This window comes from Agelaius phoeniceus, chromosome 16 (assembly GCF_051311805.1).
Source record: "Agelaius phoeniceus isolate bAgePho1 chromosome 16, bAgePho1.hap1, whole genome shotgun sequence".
Lineage (NCBI taxonomy): Eukaryota > Metazoa > Chordata > Aves > Passeriformes > Icteridae > Agelaius > Agelaius phoeniceus.
The window spans coordinates 10,366,456-10,387,701 of NC_135280.1; the positions used below are offsets into that span (position 1 = coordinate 10,366,456).

The 21,246-nt window shown below is 41.9% G+C and overlaps 1 protein-coding gene across 2 annotated transcripts; it reads left to right on the forward strand.

The window, feature by feature from the left end:
* The first annotated feature begins 10,518 nt into the window (after positions 1-10,518).
* Positions 10,519-20,668, forward strand: TVP23A (trans-golgi network vesicle protein 23 homolog A). 2 transcript variants are annotated; one of them, XM_054643484.2, is made up of 7 exons: positions 10,519-10,889; positions 10,971-11,050; positions 14,915-15,059; positions 16,014-16,103; positions 17,975-18,100; positions 19,718-19,847; positions 20,248-20,668. In XM_054643484.2, exons 1-7 carry the CDS (start codon positions 10,881-10,883, stop codon positions 20,307-20,309), a joined length of 642 nt encoding a protein of 213 aa, XP_054499459.1. In that variant the 5' UTR covers positions 10,519-10,880; the 3' UTR covers positions 20,310-20,668. The 2 variants fall into 2 exon arrangements, with proteins under 2 accessions (XP_054499459.1, XP_077042824.1); XM_077186709.1 differs by having other exon boundaries at positions 10,528-10,889; positions 14,915-14,951.
* Positions 20,669-21,246: the final 578 nt, after the last annotated feature.

A 21,246-nucleotide genomic window follows, 5' to 3' on the forward strand; every position in this document is an offset into this window, starting at 1 on the left:
GGAACCTCCCTTCTAGCAGCCCCAGTATAACAAGCAATGATACCTTCACTGGTCATTTGTTGCTGATAAGAAGAGCTTGATCTTGTCACTAATTAGGAAAAGATAAATTTATTTCGTTGGAAACCAGAACTGGATGAGAGCTGGCAGTAACAATTTTCATTGCTCCCCAAATTCTTCCTCTCCTTTTCCATTCCAGTTCAAATCTGTCCCAAAGCCATGCTATTTAACAGTCCATCAGTAAGAGTAAAGGCAGCAGCATGAGGGCACTTACCTTGCAGCTCCACTTGGTGCATCAGAAGTGAAAGTATTTCTCTCACATGTTTACAGACTGTCTACACAAAGTAAGTTTTGCATCTCATACAAGGTCTCTTGCTATTGGCCCAAAATAACAAGTAGGACGTTCTACAAAACAGGAGATTGCTTGGCTTGCACATGGTGTTCACAGTTTGCTTGTAGCAGCATCTGACAGAATGTTTGTTCATCTAATCATCACTTACCTTGCCATGCCTACCTGGTGTTAAGACAAACAACCTTTTGAAAACCAAGTTCATTCATGAGCTTCCTCTCATGATGCCTATAGCTGCTTTTGTGGTGATCTGCAAGCTTATTTGCTTAGTTTTCTACTTTTAATCATGCATAGACCTACACAAATTAGAAATTAATTTTAAAGGGGACTGTACTCCAGAGTGAACAGATACTTTTTGTACTATTATTCCACTGGCTATAGCTTTTAAGAAAAGTTCCACCAGAGTCTGAAGGGGAAAGGCAATAGGATTTGATAAACACAATGACATCCAGACTCCCTGCTTCAGACTGCAAGGTTTTTATCAGCTGCCAGTAAGAAATGGTTCCTGCACAAGACAGCAGCACCTATAAGCAAAGCAGCTGCTGACCTGTATAAGAATTTTCTCTTTGCAGAGGAGATCCATTTCTACCAGGTTCCATGGGAATATGCTCACTGAGAAGAGAGAAAGCTGTTTCCTCCCTGGGAGCAGCTGATCTCTGCAGCACTTACAGACATGGAGCCTGATCTGTGCTGCAGGACATCAGCCTCTTCAGGCTCTCCCACACCCAGGCTGTATTGGAACTCTGCACTTTTGAAGAACAGCAACATCTCAGAATAACAGCACTATGTTACTTACAGCACAGAAAATAATGAAAGGCTGCACAAATACAGATTCTGTATTTTAGTGGTCTGTTTTGGCAGTAGACAATAAAATAATCACTGCATAAGAAATCTGTACAAAATTTCACATGGCTATTTGTTAGCTCTATTCCAATGTGCAGCACAACCCCTCAGGTGATAAACTCCTTCAGCAGCCCTGCAGGGAGATCTCTAGCAGCTTCTGAGGCTGGAATCCATGAGGCTATCCCTATACACATCAAGAACAAAAGTTTGGGGAACAAAAGTTCAGTTTATTACTGTGATTCCAGTTTATGACTGCAGCAAAGACTGGTTGTCCACTTTTTGTACAACACCCATGGGTGCTTGGAAAGAAAGGAATTGCTGGAGCAAATCATAGCTCATCTAGTGGAGTAGTCTATAAAGGTGGTCTTTGAGAGAAAAGCAGACTGTAAAAGAAGAGGCTGTGAGACAGCTGAGAACTGCCTAAGCTTTACAGGTGACCACCAGCTTCTGCTTTGATGCTGACTGGGACACTACCTACTGCCAAAGGAGAAGACAGAACATGCTCAGTAGTATTGGAAGCATCAGCATAAGTGATACCAGGCCACATTCTATGGTTTTCTACATTTAAAATATGAATTTGAATGTATGTAATGATAGAGGTCAGTATTTTGCCCTCACATGAATCATCTTAATTTGTATCCTGAGGATTTCCTTCTGTATTTTCATCCATGCCTTTGTTGCCCCAAAATGTTCTTTTCATCTGGTGTTGCCAATCCCCATACAGAGTCAAGGTATTTGGTTTATTTAGGGTTCTGCACAGAAAGGGAGGCTGGGTGGCAAATTCACAAAACCAGCACCACAGCTATTAGAACTTTTCATTATTAATTTGTTTTAGCAAACAAAGGCGGGAATGTTCATTGGCTACAAGTTACATAGGTTTCTTATTAATTTGTATTCCATCTTCTATTATTTAAAGTTTCCCTCACTTCTCATACTAATTATTCTGTATGCTCAGTCTTTCTGTTCTTTTGAGTCTTGCTCCCTCAGCTCTCTGAGAATGTTTGTCCAAAGTCCAGTGAAATTCTGAATGACCGCAAATATTTGAAGCCATAATCTGTCTTTGCATCTACTAGACTGGAAATTCTGAACCTTTTGAATGCCTAACTTCACCTACAAAAATTACCTTCTGAGGAAGCTGCAGGTGTGACCAGCAGCATTGCAGAGTGTTATCTTGGTGTGTCTCACCTGCAGTGTACATGCTGCATTACTGAGGCTCCTCATAGCATTTGGGAAGAAATATGGTGGGTGATACTAGAAATGTAGGTGTGGATGGATGGTGGAGGACTTTGAAGCAAAGCTAGTTTCTGAGGTGAGCAAGCAAGGAAAAGGCTTGATCAGATGGCTTTAAAAAATGCTTTAGAGAAAAAAACCCACCCTTGCAATCTAAAAGACTGAGCCTTTATGTTCAAAACAACTTCCAAAATATCCCAGCTTTACTTACCTACAGGAAGTCAGTTTCATAATAGACATAGAAAGGTTTGCATTAAGAGCTGCAAGCCTTGGTGGAGTTGCTGAGGTAATCCCGTGTGAGTGTGTGATGGAAGGCACAACATTGATAACCAAAGGCTCCTGAGACTCACCCAAAGGATGTTCCTGCAGTTCTGCTTTGCACAGTGCAGGGCTGGTGCTTATTCACTGAGGGCCACGTTCTCTAAAGCTCATGGACATTGCTGCAAAGTCCCTATGGATTTCAATACTGCATTAGGAACAGGGAATTGTGCTTCCTTGAAAATTCCTTTCATGTTGCTCTGTATCTGAGCTCTGGTTTTTCAGTCAGCTACCGCCTTTGGCCTCTCTGGCCAAAAGTTGGTTTCCACAGCAGAATTTTTGTTCAGGATTCCTTCGGTCCAGGGTGAATAGTTTTGAGGTACTGCTGGTTGAACAATTTCTCATAGACTGAAAAGTCTATTTAACAAATTTCCCTATTTTCTGATTATAATGATTCAAGCTGCACAATACATAGACATCAGCAGTTCACTACTTTGCTTTTCCATGTGACTTCCCTTCCTGTTCTGTGGATTCTCTTTAACTCACATGCAGCTTTTAAAGATAAGACAGATATTTCACAGCAACTGCATCTCTCTTAGGGATTGTCATGGTAGTGTTCTCAAAATCCAAAAGAAAATACATGTCTTAGCTATGGAAATATCTTAGCTATTGCTAAGCAATAGCTACATAAGAAACACCAAACAGTAAAAATGTATGGCCCGACTTAGTTCTCTTTTTCACACACATTGTTTGTGCTGTGACACATTATAAAGAGGAAAGTGAGTTGAAAAGGAGAACTTGTGCTTTTGATTTCTCTGCATAGAAGGGAAGTATCACTTCTAAGTAAATACGGTGCTGCGCAAAGTCTACAGCTAATTCTGGAACCCAGATTATATTAGTAAATGTCAGTAATTAATGTCACTATTTTTCCCAGGGGCAGTGAGGTAGATGAAAGTGTACCAATGTAGGCCACATTATGTCCTTCAGCACATGGCATTTGGGTATGTCATAAACCACAGTGGATTTTGGTGTCAAGGTGGTAATAAAATTTTTTTGTTTCTACAAATGCAAAAACAAAACCAGAAATAGAAATCACATTTAATTATTGCAAATTAGGACTGTAGCAGCAGAACTTGAACCAAAGTTTGAGCCTCTCTAGTCCCCTTTCCCTTATTTTAGCCTGTTACAAGATAATCAGCTTTGGGTTCAAAGGCAGAGTAGTTTTGGCACGTTATTGCTTGGTTTGTCTAAAGCCCAGCAAAAGCCAGGGACAGCTCTATAGAAACAAGGCTACCTCCTTGTTATGATCTTGCAGCTCTTGTTGGAAAACTCTTCAGGAATACTTAGAACACATGGGAAGAGTAAAACAGGAGCAAACTTGAAATCTTTATATCTTAACAGCCATTCAAAGTCCATCTTGCTTTTGATCTGTCTCCAATCTAGATATAACAGAGAAAACAATCCATTGTTTCAGTTGAAAAGCATATCATCTCCTGGTCATGATGAACACTGCCTGGGAATATTTGAAGGTGGAAATTGCTTACGGGGTGAAACCTGCAGAAAATCTGCTTTTCTCATGTTTAAGTGGCAATGATGTACCACAAGCTGTTTGCTCATTTGCTTGTCTGCTTCTGGAGGGAACTATCCTATGGAGAGGAGCTCTTTCTCCACAAGCAGCCTGCCATTCTCCCATTAGTGTATCCCCTCACAGCCAGTCACATGTCCTGGAGCTCTGAGCAAGCATTTCCACCAGCAGCTGGCAGCTGCCTGGCCTGTAGATGGAGGAGAAGACATTGAGAAAACCTCTTATGCCTTCCCTTGGTTTTCAAGGAGTCTGTGAACATCACAAATGCACAGATCCCTTAGCATTAGTATTGGAACAGGCAGTGCACAACAGTATTCATCTTTTTGACAGAAGAACTTCTCATTTATCTGTAGCTAAGAGCAATTAAAAAAAAAGAAAAAAAAAAAGAAATTTGTATTTCCTTTCACCACCACTGGAATTCATATAAGTAGTCCAGTACACTGGTACACTGGAACATGTGACATAAACCCCCTCACTGAAATAAAATAGAGCAAGAAATGTAATTTCCCTCACTGAAATAAAATAGAGCAAGAATGGGAAACAGCATACAGCAAGCTCCAGCCAACAAGGAAAAGGATGCTTGCAAAAAACCACAGCTTGTTTCAAGTTTCAGATTGAAGCAAAAAAACTGGGCAAAAATAATAAAATGACAGTTGAAGAAGCCACATATTTTAGGGGCTTCCCTAGATCATTTCTGATCTTTGTCAACTAAAACACACACCAGACACAAAAGTTTTCAGAATCCACATCAGACACAGCAGCTCTGCCATCAGTCAGTTGAATGAAGGAGCACTTACCATGACCCCCATTCCGGTGGTTGTGCTTTACTGTAACTCACACAGTGATGGTGGTATCACAGAAAGGTCACACCATCTTCTTTTTCAGGAGCTTCAGGTCCATCTTGCCACAGTTCTGCAGTGTGGTCTCTGGGCTACTCTGACATGGAGAAGGAGAGCTCTCCCACCCTTCTGCTGAAGCTGCTCTGCCCTACTTGAAGGGTGAAAATCAGACAGTGCATTCTCTGAGAAATCAGCAGGTTTGGGTTCTTGCCCTTCATCCAAGCTTTATTTCAGTATTTTTAATTGGTGATTATTTATAGATTTTAAAGGTGTGTGCCTCATGAATTCAGTCCCAGTCACAGGGAAACACCCTCCAGTAGGGAAGTCAGGCAGAACAGTTTTCATGGGAACAGCAGTGGAGATGTCCAGCACAGCCTGGAACTTCCTCCTCTTCGAGGCTGCGAGGTTGAGGCTTGTCACCTTTCAGGCCATAGAGGAAATTATGGTCTCTTAAATCATGGCCTTGGGTGTAAAAGGGGGTCATAGGCCACAGACATGAACTTTGCTTTCAGTTTTGCCAAAAGATCAGGTCCCTGCCTCTAGGAGAGGTTCAGAGTTACGTCCAGGAGCACCTGGTGCATCTTGTAAAGAACAACCAGTCAGTGTGGCAGATCCCATCCAAAGCATTTAATGTCCCTACAGCTTATCTGGGGGATCTAGGGACCTACAGACCAATCCAGAGCACCTCCTCCTCTTTGCACCATTCAAACCTACAGAAATAGTATGGATTTTGTGAATTTTAATACCTCAGATAACCCCTCAAGTTCTCCATGTACTGAGGAGTACAAGGAATACCAGGAAGCTGAAGCTATTTGGTGAACTAGAAAAAGAAGTATTAATAAATTAGGAAATATACTATTAAACAATAATGCTATAGAAGTAGGCATCACAGGCTGCTTCAGAAAAATTCACATGCTCACAGAAAAATTCACAGAATTAACAATGGTAGGTACAGGTTTTTCATTTCATTGCATCACCAGATTAGAAACCCTTTCTTTGTGTTTTGTCTATATCCTCTTTGAATTTTTTCTGATAAATAATTCCCTTTATTTTTGTCAGTTTAGAACAAACAAGAAAAACAAGTGCAAGCAAGTATGGCAAGAGCTGCTTAGTCACAGGCTCCACAACAAAGGATGGAGTGGAAATTGCCAGTCAAAGTGGTTGTAAACTGTCCAGCAAGATCCTCAGGGAGCTGAGTAAGGCTGTGTAGGTGCTAGTAGCAGCCACAGGGAAAAAAGAAAAAGGAAACATGTAAAAAATCTAATGAATAAGCAACATAGAGCTTTCATAAGCAAACTTAAGTTTTCTTTCTGCAGATAAACCAGTAGAAGAAACAGTGCTCAATTTCTTATCAACCTCCTATTGTACTAAGCTTCTCAATTTTTTGATAGCCATTAGGGTCTTTTATTTAATAGATTAAGATATTGTTATTATTTTTTCTCAGTAAGACTATAGAGGCTTAAGGCAGGAGAGCTATTGGATACTTGTGTGAGAGTGTACAGGTATTTTAAGTTCATGTGGCAAAGGAGGGAAGGGACTCTAAGCACCTTTTCTGATGAAACCACTTCCACTCTGGGAAATGGACCTGGGAAATGGAAGGGGATAAGCTCTGCTTACTGCAGCAGATCTATGAAGTTGTTTAAACCAAACTTTGGACAGCCCAAGTTCCTTATTTTTGGAGTTCCCAATATGAGACATGAACGATGACTTGCAAAATGAACAAATATCAAGAAGTGCAGCTGAGAGTGACTGAAGCTTTGAACACACCAGGAGATATAGAAAGCTGAACACATTGAAAAATCTGCATCCAAATGCTGGGAATGCCCCCCAGGCTGGAAGAGAGCTGGTGACTTTGCCTTGGTGTGCCCTTGGTTTGGATGTTTCACAGTCTAAGCAGGAAAATGACACTGAAGTAAACTCATTAATAATTTCAAAGCCTTTCGTTTCCTGGGTGACTGCACTAGAGATTTCTACAGCATGAGTTAAATAAGGCCTTAAAGCCACACAGGCTTAATAAAATAAGGTATTTAATAGAATATGTAATGTTTCCCTGGTTTTTCCCTAACTGGAAGGAATACAACTGCTACTGCACTTCTTAGAATCAAAACCAGTTACTGTGCAATAATGGGAATTTATACTCCTTTCTTCACATACTCAAAAATTATTTTTCACCTTTTTTGGCATAACTAAATGAGGGATCAATAATTTTTTTAATCCCCATTTATATTTAGGGCCTAAACTTCCTCAGCTTTGACATATTTTTCTGTTACCCATTTCTTACTGATGGCAGAACTTGATCTCTACTGAGAGTGTATTGTTATATATAAAAGAAATTGTCCTGATCCCTCAAGTAAATCTTGTGGCTTCTCCCCTGTTAATACTGAGCTGCCAGTTTCAACAATTCATGTATGTACAGCCAAAAAAATCTATAGAAATTGGTTCTGGGCCAAAGCAGGAAATTATCTTTGACAAATGAATTAGAAAGTGATGCTTTTAGAAATTTATCTATTTAGTACCTTCTCTGATTTGCCCTATCACACCCTAATAGAAACATTTTATTGAAGCACCAACAGACCTTTTAAGTGTCTCTCTGATGAATGCAAGTGAGGCAAGAGTTATTACTGGATGAACAACATTTTCCAACATTCAGAGGAACAGAATACTAAACTACAAACTCCATTGAAAGGCCTAAACCAGAGCAAAAGCAGTCAAGTTATTCACAATATCCTTAGGCAGTTTACAGGGGAAGTCCTGGATAAGTCTCTGCAAGATTCTAGGGAGTGCTCCAAGAAGAAAGAGCAATCAGCTGACTTCCCGGTAAGCGGGTGAATAAAGCACCATATTCATCTTGGAAGAAGCTCTTGTTATTGTTGAACCAGAGAATGGGAGAGATTTTTCAGATATTCATATCAAGACTCTGATAGTGTTCTAAAATAGAAATGTCACTATTTATTGTGGGGAGGGAATTCCCTGTAAGGTAATGGCAAGGACACAGCAGCATGTGATGTATTTTTGAACTATTTTATGCTATATACTTCAGTCAGCAATTAAATGAAATCTTAATATATTTCATAAATAGTCTAGGTTTTCCTGTGCAAAAACCTGAAAACCAAACTACAATTCATAAATTCAGTGTAATGATCTCTTCATCTGGGGCTGCTGAAGCAGTATTTGAGGACTTACATCATCTTTAGGGTGTTGCTAATCTTTCCAATGTTCAAACAATTTGTAGTTAAGCTACAATCAGAAGAAGTGTTGAAAATAGGACAGTTTGTTCTGTAAAATCCTAAAAAACACCAGAAGCTTTTAATGAGTTTTCACTTGGATGCATTAATTTTAAAACAAGGAAGAATTCTTTTCTAGCAAACCCCAAAGAAAGAAATTCATTTGACCAATGATTCCTCTAGAGACCAAGAATTCTTTCTAGCTCTCAATTTGTTCTAAAAGAAAATGATAAGCCATACAATACCTTGAATAATCACACAGCACAATTTCATATAGATTCTTAGAGAATTTACCAAAACTATTTGCATGGTACAGCAACAGTCTCCTGTGGGATTATCTAATAGAGTTTGTTAGGAGAACAGATAACCCCTACAGTGAGCCAGGGGAGATAGGCACTGGAAGGAAGGAAAACTGAGGAATCATTTATCTGTTTTAAAATCAAAACACAAAACACAGGTTTTTCTTCTTTTTCAGTTATTTCATCACTCATGAATTCAGTGTAGTAAATCAGACACTGAGTGCTGTGACAGGCTAATTGTCCTCTCTCCCATAGAGATGCTGTTTTACATGATAAAGGGACACAGGACACAGTTATTTTCTGGTGCCTTAGAATGAAAATGAAATGGCTTGGACAATACAGCAACATCACAGAATTACTAAATGCAAAGGATCAGATTTGCTGGCAGAACTGCCCTGAGAGGTGCAAGAGGAGCTGCTGCAGGAGCTGAGGTCAATGATCTGGCAGGCAGGAGGATGCAAGACCTCCCAGCACTGCTGAGGCTTCTGTCAGTGACTTCTGGGAGCTGCTTCTGAGTCAGAAGCCAGCTCTGTTTGAATTACTGTTAATTCATGGCTTGGAAGCAGAAGTGCACACTGATACAGGAAATGAAGTCAGGGTCAGCTTCAGGTATGCACGGATTTAATAACTGTATCTCATGAGAGCTCTCAAAGAGAGTTCTCTCTTTATATCTCCTTGCAGAGTGAAAGCCCACTTCAGTATTTTAATACTGTAGGCTATTGTGAGCCATCCCCTCAAACTGCAGGTGCCTTTTCAGTTTTTTAGTGGCAGTCTACAGTACTTACTAGCACACTGTACAAGTGGTTTTAACACTACCAAGGTCAAAATATGACAATCAAAATATTAACATCATTAGTCAGTATACCTTTCCTGCTTTGCAATTATAATCTACTAAGAACAGTGTATCAGTTTTTCTTACCTATTAGGTATTGCTTTTTTCCAGTAAGTCTCGTGCAAAGCTGCTTTCCAGTTCATATTTTTGAAAAGTTCACCTCAGTAGTAAGTACTTCTGTACTTACTCAACAACCTGGTTTAGTTAGATGTTTTAGAAAAGACTAGGAAGTTATATCATTTTGCAGATTTATTTAATGCTAGTAGCTAGTCAGATCTACACGTGGCTGTGGTTAATCAGATCTTCCTTGACCCTCCACTTCATACTAAGCTGTCCAGTTTATTTCCCCCCATTACTGTGAAACCCTTACCCCTATCCTGAAGTTTGGTTGTCTTGTTTCACTTCTTTTATGTCTGCTGCATAATCCACGTGCATTTTAAATTAAGGCATGAAAAAAATATTTATCACGGAACCGTAAAAAAATATTTACCACTGATTCCTTCCTGAGTTAGAAGGGATCTACAAGGATCATTGAGTCCAACTCTTGGCCCTCCGTAGGACAGCCCAAGGTCACACCCTGAGAGCTTTGTCCAAACACTTCTTGAGCTCTGTCAGGCTTGGTGCTGTGACCACTGCCCTGGGAAGCCTCTTCAGTGCCCAACCACCCTATGCAGGAAGAACCTTTTCCTAATATCCAAACTAAATCTCCCCTGACACAAGTCCAGGCCATTCGCTCGGGTCCTGTCACTGATCACCACAGAGAAGGGGTCAGTGTCTGCCCGTCTCCTTCCTCTTGTGAGGATGCTGAAGACCACACTGCGGTGTTCCCTCAGCCTCCTCCAGGCTGAACGAGCCGAGTGACCTCAGCCACCCTAAGGCACACGCACGGTGCTGTGGAGCCACCCCTGCCCTCAAAGCTGGCCCCCACACAGGGGGCACAGGGCCGCGGGCCGCGGGGACAGCACCGGCCGGCTGGGGGTGTGCGCCAAACGTGACATGCAGCTGTGCTCTCATGTTTATACACCTTCGTTCACCCTTCCCTCCACTCCTTCTTCCTTTCAGGGCTTGTATTCAGCACGAGATCCCAGCGGCCCTGACCCGGCCGGTGCGTGTGGCGAACCCGCGGGGCAGACAGCTGACCGCGCTGAGGGCCGGGGGGGCCGGCCGGGGCTCCCGGGGCCCCTCACGCTGCTATAGCCCCTCACGCTGCTAAAGCCCGCCCAGCCGCTGTGGCCCCGGCCACAGGCCCCTCGAGGCAGGGCCGCAGGGAGGAGCGGCTGTCCCGGGGGTCTCCCGGGCGGTGCCCGGTGAGGCGCAGCCGCCGCGGGCTGTGCCGAGGGGCAGCCCCGCTCCAGGCGCGCAGGGCTGCCGGAGCCCGGCCCCTTTTCCCGGGGGCAGCTGCGGGCCTGGAGCCGCGGGCCGGGATGAAGCAGGTAAGGGCGGTAGGGGCGGCGGGCGCTGCGGGCGGGGCGCGGCTCCCCCGGGCCCTGCACGCTGACGGGCTCCCGCCGCAGGCGCTGGTGGACGACACCGAGGATGTGTCCCTGGATTTCGGGAGCGAGGAGGAGCTGGCGCTGCGGAAAGCGCGGATCAGGTAACGGCGCGGAGGCCGCAGCATCACGGCGCCCGGGCCCGGGCGGCCCTGGCTGTTCCGGTGTACAGAGAACTCCATTTAAACACTTCATTCCCATTTTTTACAGGGAGGGTGGTCAAGCGCTGGAATAGGCTGCCCGGGGAGGCTGGGGGGCCTCTGTCCGGGAGATGCTCGGGCTGGAGCAGGCGAGGCCGGGCCCTCCTGCCCGGCATCACCCGGTCACTGGAAATGAAAAGCAGACACACCCAACATCCCAAACAACAAGCAAACAGTGCTTTAGTTAGAGCTGGAGCAGTGCTCAGCTTTGCTCAGCTCCAGCAAAGCCTGCTGTGCAGCAGTGCTCAGGCACTGCAGTGGGCACCTGGCTGAACAGCCAGATAGCTGCAATAAAACTGTCATGATTTCCTACCACGGGATGTGATGCTGTGTGGAATATGAAATGTCTTATGCTTGTAGACATTACCTGAGAAACCCAACCCCTTAACCCATCTCATGTGTCAGGCTAAGCTTGGGTTCCTCACCAGAGGTGTCACCCTGCAGCTCTGGCCACACGGAGGTCCCAGGTGACAGAGCTGTTCAATCAGTGGCGTTTGAAGAATCTCCAATCAAAGACTGTGAAAGGAAGTTTTATGTCAAAAGGAATTAGGCATGCACTGATCAATAATGTATATAATCAGCTTTGATTTAGATTGCTTTCTCTGCCTTGCCCCAGTTTCGTTTGGTCCATTCCAATGATAATATTTCCTGTAGGTGTAAGCAAAGAAATATAATAGATGTTAAACCTGACACAACATTATCTGAGATAAAAAGCAATCATGTAGCTTTACAATATAATTACTTTTACAAGTGTCTGGTGAAGCAGTGCTTTGCACTTTGTCACTACTTGAGTCAGCCCTGACATAAGATTAACCTTCCCAGAATTGCCTTGGTTTTACACCTTAGCAACAGCACACATTTTAAATGAAGGTTTATATTTTGGCGCAGTCTTGGAGAACATAGCTTCAAGGATTCAACTAAGCTGGAAAGTACAGCTTAGAAGTACCTTGATCACATGAGCCACAGGTTCTGAAGGACCAGACCACATTTAGCATGAAGTGAAACCACCCTGGAATGTTTGTAGGATGTCACAGCACACAGCACTTTACTCTAGAGATCTTAGAGATTTCTCCTGATTCATGCTATCAGTAGTACAGCACAGGTAAAGTATCAGCAAACTGTACTATTCTGTGATCCACTTTGTGCAGACAGTGGCTTCATTAGAGACAGCTCTTCTTTCTGGCCCTCAAGACAATATTGAAAGATGATGTAGTACTGAAAATTCATCTGCTATAGAATGCAGAATTGAAACTGCTTACACTGCTCACATGTGTTTGTTTTTATATTTCTGGAGAATCTTGTGCAAATGAGCCTGGAAGTCACCTAGGTGCTGCAAAATTTTGTTATCATATTAGAGGGCATAACAAGGTGTTCCAGTCATTTGTCTTTATTCCAATTTCATATATCTTGAACTTGGTTAAAATTAGCATAGGCTATGTGCAAAAGGGCTCCTTAAAAGCAAAAGGTTAGTGGCTACTTTCCTAAGAAATTGGGAAAAGATAAGTTCTGGAAATTGGGAAATTCTTCCTCTTTCCTAAGAAATTGGATAAAGATTGCAGTACTAGGACTTTAGATCTGGAAGTAGGGAGCATATGATTGCTTCTTTTACAAATCAGTCAGGAAACACAGTGATCAAGGAGAAAAGAGAGCTCATTTATTCAAAATTTGCCTCAATACATTTTGAAGTATCAGACAGGAGGAAAAAAAAAAAAATGCCAGAATGTAGAGTTCTGCTGTGGTGCTTCTGAGCAGGCACCTGGAATGATTTTCCTGTAGTTCACTGGCACAGCTTAGGTCTGACCCAAATTTGATTCTTTAACATGGGATGCAACTAAATTGATTACAGCTCCTTCCTGTCCTAACAGGCATCATGCTCCCAAACTGAACAGAGGTTCTTAGAACAAGGTAAATGGCAATCACTGAGCCTGGAGGCTCCAGTTGTGCATCACATGGATGTTCAGATGCAGCAGGAAAACAAGAAGGCCAAGCAAGTGGGTTCCTGTCCTTTCAGGAGCAAATTTATGCCAAGTTGAGCCATTGTAGAGTTGCCATTTCCTTTATCCTTTCCAGAGTCTCAGTAAGTGCTCAGCACTGTAATAAATGACAGCTTCTTGCTCATAGGTTTTGTTTTGTTTTTTAGTAAATACCCTTCAATGTTTGACATTGGAACAAATTCAGCATCCAAACAGTAATCCTGTTGTAATCCAGTCATACTGCTGAATCTGCCTTCCAAAGTGAAACATGAATTCCCCAAAGTTACTGCCATATTTGAAGCAGTGATCCATGAGAAAAGCTCAGGCAACCCTGGTGTGCTTTGGGGTTGTGATCTATGAAAGCTGCTCTGGGCACAAGGGCACATTCCATCATTGACTCTTGCATCTTCCTGACCAAGATCAAGGCTGGAAGCAGCAAGGCCCTGTCTGTTTTAGCCAGTTCACAACACCCACTCCACCCCCCTGGCTGCTTATGGCAGAAAAAGCCTCTTTGCTTAAAATGTCACATGTTCAGTTCTAAGTCAGAAGAAGTTTTTGGAAAGTTTGAAGTTCACATGGGCATGACCAGGAGTAAATATAAACTTCACCTGTGCATCATCCTTCCCTCCCCAGTCATATGTGTAGTACTACAAACACAGTATTACCACTGGAGAAAGATAAACACCAGAACAGTTAAACAGCTATAGAGAAATAATATAACAACAAGGATATTAAAGTTATAAAAGTTATTATTCTTATATAGCTATAATGTAAGTTTATAGTAAGCAATTGTGTATATATTACGTATCTCATTTTATTAAACACAATAACAGAATAACATTTAATAGTTAAATAGTTGATTACACCCTAGGCCATACTTTTGTTAATTGGCTATTCTACTGTTAATTGGTCACAGAGGCATAGGAGCTTAAGGAGACAATTGTTGACTTAAATATCTCGTTCAGATATTTTATTCTCTAAGTTTCAAGGAAGAAGTTAGTTAACTGCAAGAGCCTGTAGTTAATTCTCACTTTCAACTAATTAACACAAACAATTGCACAGAGTAAAATTTTTACTTGGCATATTACCCTGAAAATTGTGCTGTGCTCATTACAGCTTTCTCCAGCCCCCCACCCTACTGTGCAGGCCAGTATTCCATGTCACATACTTCTTTCACTGAAATTTCTCTTTATTTTGTTACAGACAAAGATTTGTTCAATGAGCAAAGTGTAAATACTAGTGAAATTAATAAGCAGTAATTCAGAAGAACCGTTAGGTTCCCAAATCATTCTGCCTGTCTAAAAGGAAGTGTTGGGTTTAGACATTAAATATGAAAGTTCATTTTGTCTTATAGCAAACAGCTACAATTTTTTTAGAGTTAATGTTTTGTTTTCAAAGCTGTTCTGAAAGGCGTAAGAGCTCTCTCAATTCTTCGTGTTTTGCAATGTTGATTCATTTAATGAAACAACAAGGATTTTATGGTACTGTGTTGCACACAGCCACTAAATTCCTTCACACAGGATCAAAGGATCTGGTGAGGGGCTCCATATTTTGTTCTGTCTTTGAGAAAGTTTTGACAGGAACACCACATTTGTATTTTAGATTTAGGCTGAAGCTTGGCTATTGGAAATACCATTGTTTGATAATGAAGATATACACCAACACTGAAATAATAGCAGCTACAAACCAAAATACCATTATAAACCTGAAATACCTGTGCTGTGCTACATTGTCAGCCAGCACTGTGACATTCCCTCTGTCCCATAACCTCATTTATGCTCTGGCTTTCTTCTAGGCACCCACTGGCCACCTTTTTCCACCTGTTTTTCCGAGTGAGTGCTATTGTTACCTACTTGTTCTGTGACTGGTTCAGCAACAGCTTTGTTGCCTGTTTTGTCACTATTCTCCTCCTTCTATCCTTTGACTTTTGGTCTGTCAAGGTAAGATGACCCTGAATAGTAATTACCTTGGGAAGTATTTTGTCATTAATTAAAACAAAATTGAAATATGTATAATGACAGAAGTGACAAAAATATTGTAATCTGTTGATTTATTCAGTGTCTGGCCCATTTTAATGAAGATGTTCACATATGTTAGTTATTTAGCACCATGTTTTCTATGGCTGACTACTAAGGTCTACTAATATGGTGAGAAAATTGCTTTGCCATAGGTAACTTGTTTGTATGCTTCCCCCCATAAAAAATAAATTAAAAAATTAAAGTAATACTGGCTTTCAGCAATGGATGCTGAAGAATGTCAGCATCTGCAGCCTTGTGCCCACACCCCACAGCAGGGGCTGCAGTAGACTCCTGAATGCCAGCTGTAGCTCTGGTGCCCTAATCCCATGCAGGCAGGTGGGTCAGGCCAACCCAGGATCCAGGGGTTCCATGTTCAGCAAGGCTTTTGTTTTGTAGAAGTGAACATTGATGCACTTCCAGTATTCTGAAAGCTTCTGGTTCATCCAGGTGCTGAAATATTTTCTTGGTTTGTTTCCCTGATCCTACACAGCTTATTTGCTTGTCATTAATCTCCCATTTTCCAGTGTGTTTCTGTTACTAGTATTCCTCTTTTGCTGAATAAATTTGTTTATTGGGTGCTTGTCCAACAAGCACCCAATAATTGACTTGAAAAAGATACAATCTATAATTTCTTGTCTAAGTAAGTGCTATTGTGCTTATTATCATATTGAAAGAGAAGAGGCCTATAAATTTGTAACTTCACCCATCATTAATGGCTGTTGTACTCCAGCTGGAACAGCTTTTAGAAGTAATTTTTGTATTAGATAAAAGATGATTTTTGAACATACTTGTCTTTTTAATTTTTTTCTATTTTAACTGTTATACTGACAAGAGACTTGTGCTACTGATTAATGCAAATAATGGTTTCATCACTAGAATGTGACAGGAAGACTCTTGGTTGGTTTGCGTTGGTGGAACCAGATTGATGAAGATGGAAAAAGTCACTGGGTGTTTGAAGCAAAAAGGGTAAATATATTAATAGAAGCAGGCACAAGGCAAACAGAATCCATAGGAAATTTGTAAAGCTGATACCAAGTCAAACAAAGTAACAAATAGAGTACCTTTGTAACAGTTACTTTTTATCCAGCTTCCATAGAAAACAATGTCAGTATTCAGGTGTGAGCACTGTTTGTCACATCCTGGAAGCATTCAGGACAAAACAGGTCTCACAACATTGTCAGCATATGGATCAGCAGAATAAATATTCATAGCATGGTGCTATAGGTATGAAATGTTTCTGGTAGTTCTATTTTATTTTCTAGTGAGAATATCTTGTAATAAACACATCTTTCCATAGATAATCCCAACACAGAATCCTCTTGAGGAAAGCAATGCTGAATAGTTCAGATTTAGTATTTTGAAGTTAATATTTTATCCACCTTCAATATGGAATATGGTGGGAAAGAGAACCTGGATCACAGAGCATTCTGATACTGCCAATGCCCCCCAAACACAATGAGTTATGGGGAAAGAAGCACAATAGGATGGCATTTGGCATCACTGCCAGAGTCACGACTCAGGGGTTTGCTTTCACTTGCTGACATTGTCCCTGCAGCCCCACTGAGCCTGGCAGAGCAGCACCCCGGGGCTGCTCACAGGGACATTCTCTGCAGCCCTCCAGCAGTGTCCCCAGCCCAGCTGGCTGTGCTGCTGCTGTCCCCTGCAGTGCCCTCTGCAGTGCCCCCTGCACCCTGCAGTGCCCTGTGCAGTGCCCCCTGCACCCTCTGCAGTGCCCTCTGCAGTGCCCCCTGCACCCTGCAGTGCCCCCTGCACCCTGCAGTGCCCTCTGCACCTTCTGCAGTGCCCCCTGCACCCTGCAGTGCCCCCTGCAATGCCCTGTGCAGTGCCCCCTGCACCCTCTGCAGTGCCCTGTGCAGTGCCCTGTGCACCCTCTGTAGTGCCCCCTGCATCTTTTGCAGTGCCCTCTGCACCCTGCAGTGCCCCCTGCAGTGCCCCCTGCAGCCTCAGCTGTGGCTCTGGGGTGCCCCAAGCATGGAAGACAAATTAACTGTGAGACTGAGGGAGGCCTGAAGACAGAATAGAGGAAACCCTGCAGGACAGAATACATGGAAAATTCAATATACTGAAAATTAACTAAAAAGCTTTTCTTTTCAGAGTGGAAGAGTCCAGAGGGTTTTCTTTTCCAATTGTGATGCTTCTGTTTCAGAAGCTGGCACTAGTGGTCATCAATTGGTCTGAGGGTTGGAGTGAGATTTTGAATTTTGGAAAGATCAGAGCCTTCTGAACAATTCTCTTACTTTAAGGGTTTTTTTTGTTTTTTCTTAAGTGTGATGAGCCCTTCAGTGTAGATAGAGATATGTGACTTGTGCTGACCTGTAGAAATCTGTAAGCAGGGCTTTGCAGCCTGCTCTGAAGTTTCTGCTCTCCCTGCAGAACAGACAGAGCACAGGCCATAAGGCTGCCCCTTGCACTTACAGTGTGCTCAACTCCAGCATGACACAAGAGGCATTTTCAAAGCTGTGGTTCTTCATTCATGGAATGGCAGCAGAGTTCAGAAGCAAAACCAAATATTTATATAATAGGAAAATAAGCTTCATGCAAGATATAAATTAAGCTAAGATACAGCATCTTTTTATGAAAATGTATAGAAATGTGCACTTTTATAAGAATTCTTGTCTGAACTAGAACCAACTGATAAATCCCTGTGGATGAAAATGCTGTGTACAGTAGGGCATCAGGAAGGAACTGGGCATGAGCTACTGCTCTTCTTAGTTAATCTTCTGTGCATATGATAAGTGAAATCTTCCTCCTCTGGTAATTTGTCATTTATTGTGGGTTTTGACTTTGTGACTAATAGTTTCAATTTTTTCTTCCAGGTGCCTACAATAGCTGCCTCAACTGAAGCTGAAGCCCGAATCTTCTGGCTTGGTCTCATCATCTGCCCAGTGATTTGGACAATGTTTTTCTTTAGCACCTTGTTCTCCTTGAAGCTGAAATGGCTGGTGAGTCAGGGGGTACTGAAAACAATCTTGGTAGAGGGAAAACCCAGATCTGTTAGTTTTGAACCAAATCTTTCAGCAGTAGAAAAATGTCACCAGCAGCTTCAAAGAATCCCGAGGAGTTTTCTGCAGTCAAGGCTTGCACTCTGAAATGGATTGGGAATTTTTAGCTGTACTTCCACTGGGTTATCAGATGTCAACTCCTTCCTTTAGAGAACCTCAAGTGGTGGGCAAAATTATGAGCTGTTTAACTGTAGCAACTTACTCTGCCCCAACTTATTTCAGTCAAATAAAACAGGAGAGGATAAAAAATGAACCAGTGATCTTGGTTTTCAGGTTTTTAGGTCTCCTGGGAACTTAAATGTACTTTTAAAAGTAAGGAATTTAGATCTCTGGTACCATTTCCTTTTGAAAGAACCAGCCTCATTAGCTCATAAAACCTTGATAAACTGAGCTATAAGTAAGTATTTTATAATTGCTCTACTTATAAGTCATCTACTTAAAAAAACCCCAACACTTTTTTTCTAAATACGAGAGGAAATGTACCTCATATATTCCATTATATTAAGATATTTTTGTCTATGAAATCTTCACATTTTCCCCTGTAAACATTAAATGCTTGGCTAATTGTCACGTTATTCATTCTGTCAAGTTCCCAGCCATGCTCAGTACCAATTCCTAACTCAGTTTGAAAAGATAAAAAGCGCCTCTGACATGTGCAGCTACATAACCAGTAACAGTCAAAATTGCATATTCATTATTCAACTAAACAAGAAATTCAGCTATGGGCATGAATCAATTGCAAATCATTAACTGCTTTCTGCTGCCCCTAAACAAGCAATAGTTAAACCAGCACTCTTTGTTCATGGCTCCACCTTTATTTTTGAAAAGCAGAGATTGTTTGCTAAGCCAAGGGCTGCTTGGAGACAACTCTAACTGGCACAGGAGGCAGGTTGCCCAGGTGCTTGTAAAAGGCAAATTACTCAAACAAAAATAAAATCACTTCTGGGAAACTGGCTCTGAAGGCTAAGAGAAACATTTTTATAAATTACTGCATTAGTCAGATTGGTTCCACCTGCTGCTAAACCTAAAGTACCACAAAAGGAACTGATTATTTTCACTGCCTGTCAATGCTAGGTAGGGAATCTATCTATGGATGCTCTTTGTAAAGCCATAAATTACAGATCTTATTTGTTTGTAGTAAGTTGTTTGTCAGCTGAACAGGCCTGCAGGTGTGCCATGTATCTGGATGTAAAACTTTTAGATCTGAATGGGGCTTAAAAAAAGTGAAATGTTTCTGGAATCTGTTGAGTAGTCCTTTTTTGAGTAAGTGCTTTTAGGAAAGTAATGAAGTCTTTCAAGATACAGAATGACACAACTGGTATTGGTGTTTTGATATAAATATTTGTAGAAAGGAATTATTGTGTTTGACATGATTAGATGTCTTTGAAGGCCATTTATGATTGGGAGTAATGTCCCCCTGTTACAGCACATGAATCTGGACAGTGTGTACACACACACACACACACACACACACACACACACACACACACGTGTATATCCTACACAGTCAGTGCACAGCCATGGCTTTGTTCCTGCTGAACTCTTGTTTGTCCACAGGCTCTCGTGATTGCTGGGATCTCCCTCCAGACTGCTAATTTATATGGCTACATCCACTGCAAGTTAGGAGGACCAAAAACCATCAGCAGAGTAACTTCAAGGTTGTTTGGCACCACAGATGTTCCCAAGAGTGAGTACTGAGCTTCAGCCCATGGGATAGAACAGCCAACCTGCCTCTCAGGGCTAGGGCTGGCTTTTCCTGGGTCCCAGTTCCTGCAGTGAGCCCAGGATAATCCTGATTCTCCACCAAGCCTCTCTGGCAGTGTCACATGGAAGAGCCATAACCCCAGGTCACTTTGCTCCATGTTTGGAAGCTTGCTGAGCTCCACAACTGAGCTGCTTCCAAGCTCCAAAAGAATGTTCTTAAGTTAAATCTGTGGAGTTGCTATAATTCGAATTCCTCAGTTTAAGCAGAGCTGGAAGAGCCATCTTCAACCTTCAGGCTTCCAGCTGGCAGCTCCCTGCTTTTATAAGAGATCCCTGTGGCCCAGGTTATGCTTATAGCCATGTGTGCTCTGTTCCCTCAACAGGACAGAGCAGGAGAATTGCAGAAGATGGCACTGAAGATCATGGGAAGACAGGCACTAGGTAACCAAATAAGGAAGAGCTAAAGGATGAGCAGTAAAAAAAGTAATTAATGAAAGTTGTTGTTCTTCAGGGGAAGATATTTACATAAAGCTCTTCTAGAATTATGCCTGCATGAAATAAAGTCATTTGTGTTTGAGTCTTTAGATCCTGGAAGGTTTAACACCTTTGTTACTTAAAAGCTTCACCAAAAAGTTGTTTGTGTGAGCACAGACAGTGCTCATGGTTTACAAGGAGCACGCTGCTTTCAGAAAAGCTGTCAACTAACCTCAAACTGTTGGATTATCTTAACCAGAAAGTACATGTAATGAAAATACAATGCTGATTTGTTTAACTATGGAACTGCAATAAACAAATCCAAACTGCCTTTCCCTCTTGTACACAATACTGACTTTTCAGAGCTTTCAAACTACAAACACAAAGGACCTCCTCGTTATTAAAAATACTGAATGCTTGTCTTTTAATGTTCAGGCTTAGGGCCAAATAGAATAAAACAGAAGTCATGAACCATGTTCACCCACTGCTTTGGTGAAGATATGTGTAACTACACAGTTATGTATAGCTAAAAAATTAATCTTGTTTTGATACCTGTAAAAAAATAAATAAAGCAGTGCACACGCACTGTAATACTACCCTGGCTTTCACTCTGGACACAGATCTTTTCCAATGAAAGGAGACATTTAAATGATGTTATTCTGGAAAGGGAAGGGGCATTACAGCTCACCCTTGTGCAGCAGGCAGAACTAAGGCTGCTGCACATGCCCCGCTGTCAACTCAGCATATTTTAAATTCAACCTGCTAAGTAAAATGTGGGTTGTATTCTCACCTCTTCAACTGCTACCTTCACAGTCAGGTTATTGGTACCATGACACTGGAGGCAGAATGCACTTGATAATCCAGATGCAGACTCATTTTCACAGCTTTCTAGTGAGGGAAGAACTACA

Excerpts from the sequence above, each read along its gene's own strand:
- TVP23A (XM_054643484.2), top strand. Across the intron at positions 15,060-16,013 it reads TTGACTTTTGGTCTGTCAAG|AATGTGACAGGAAGACTCTT; the intron begins GTAAGATGACCC and ends TTTCATCACTAG. Across the intron at positions 16,104-17,974 it reads GGGTGTTTGAAGCAAAAAGG|GTGCCTACAATAGCTGCCTC; the intron begins GTAAATATATTA and ends TTTTTCTTCCAG.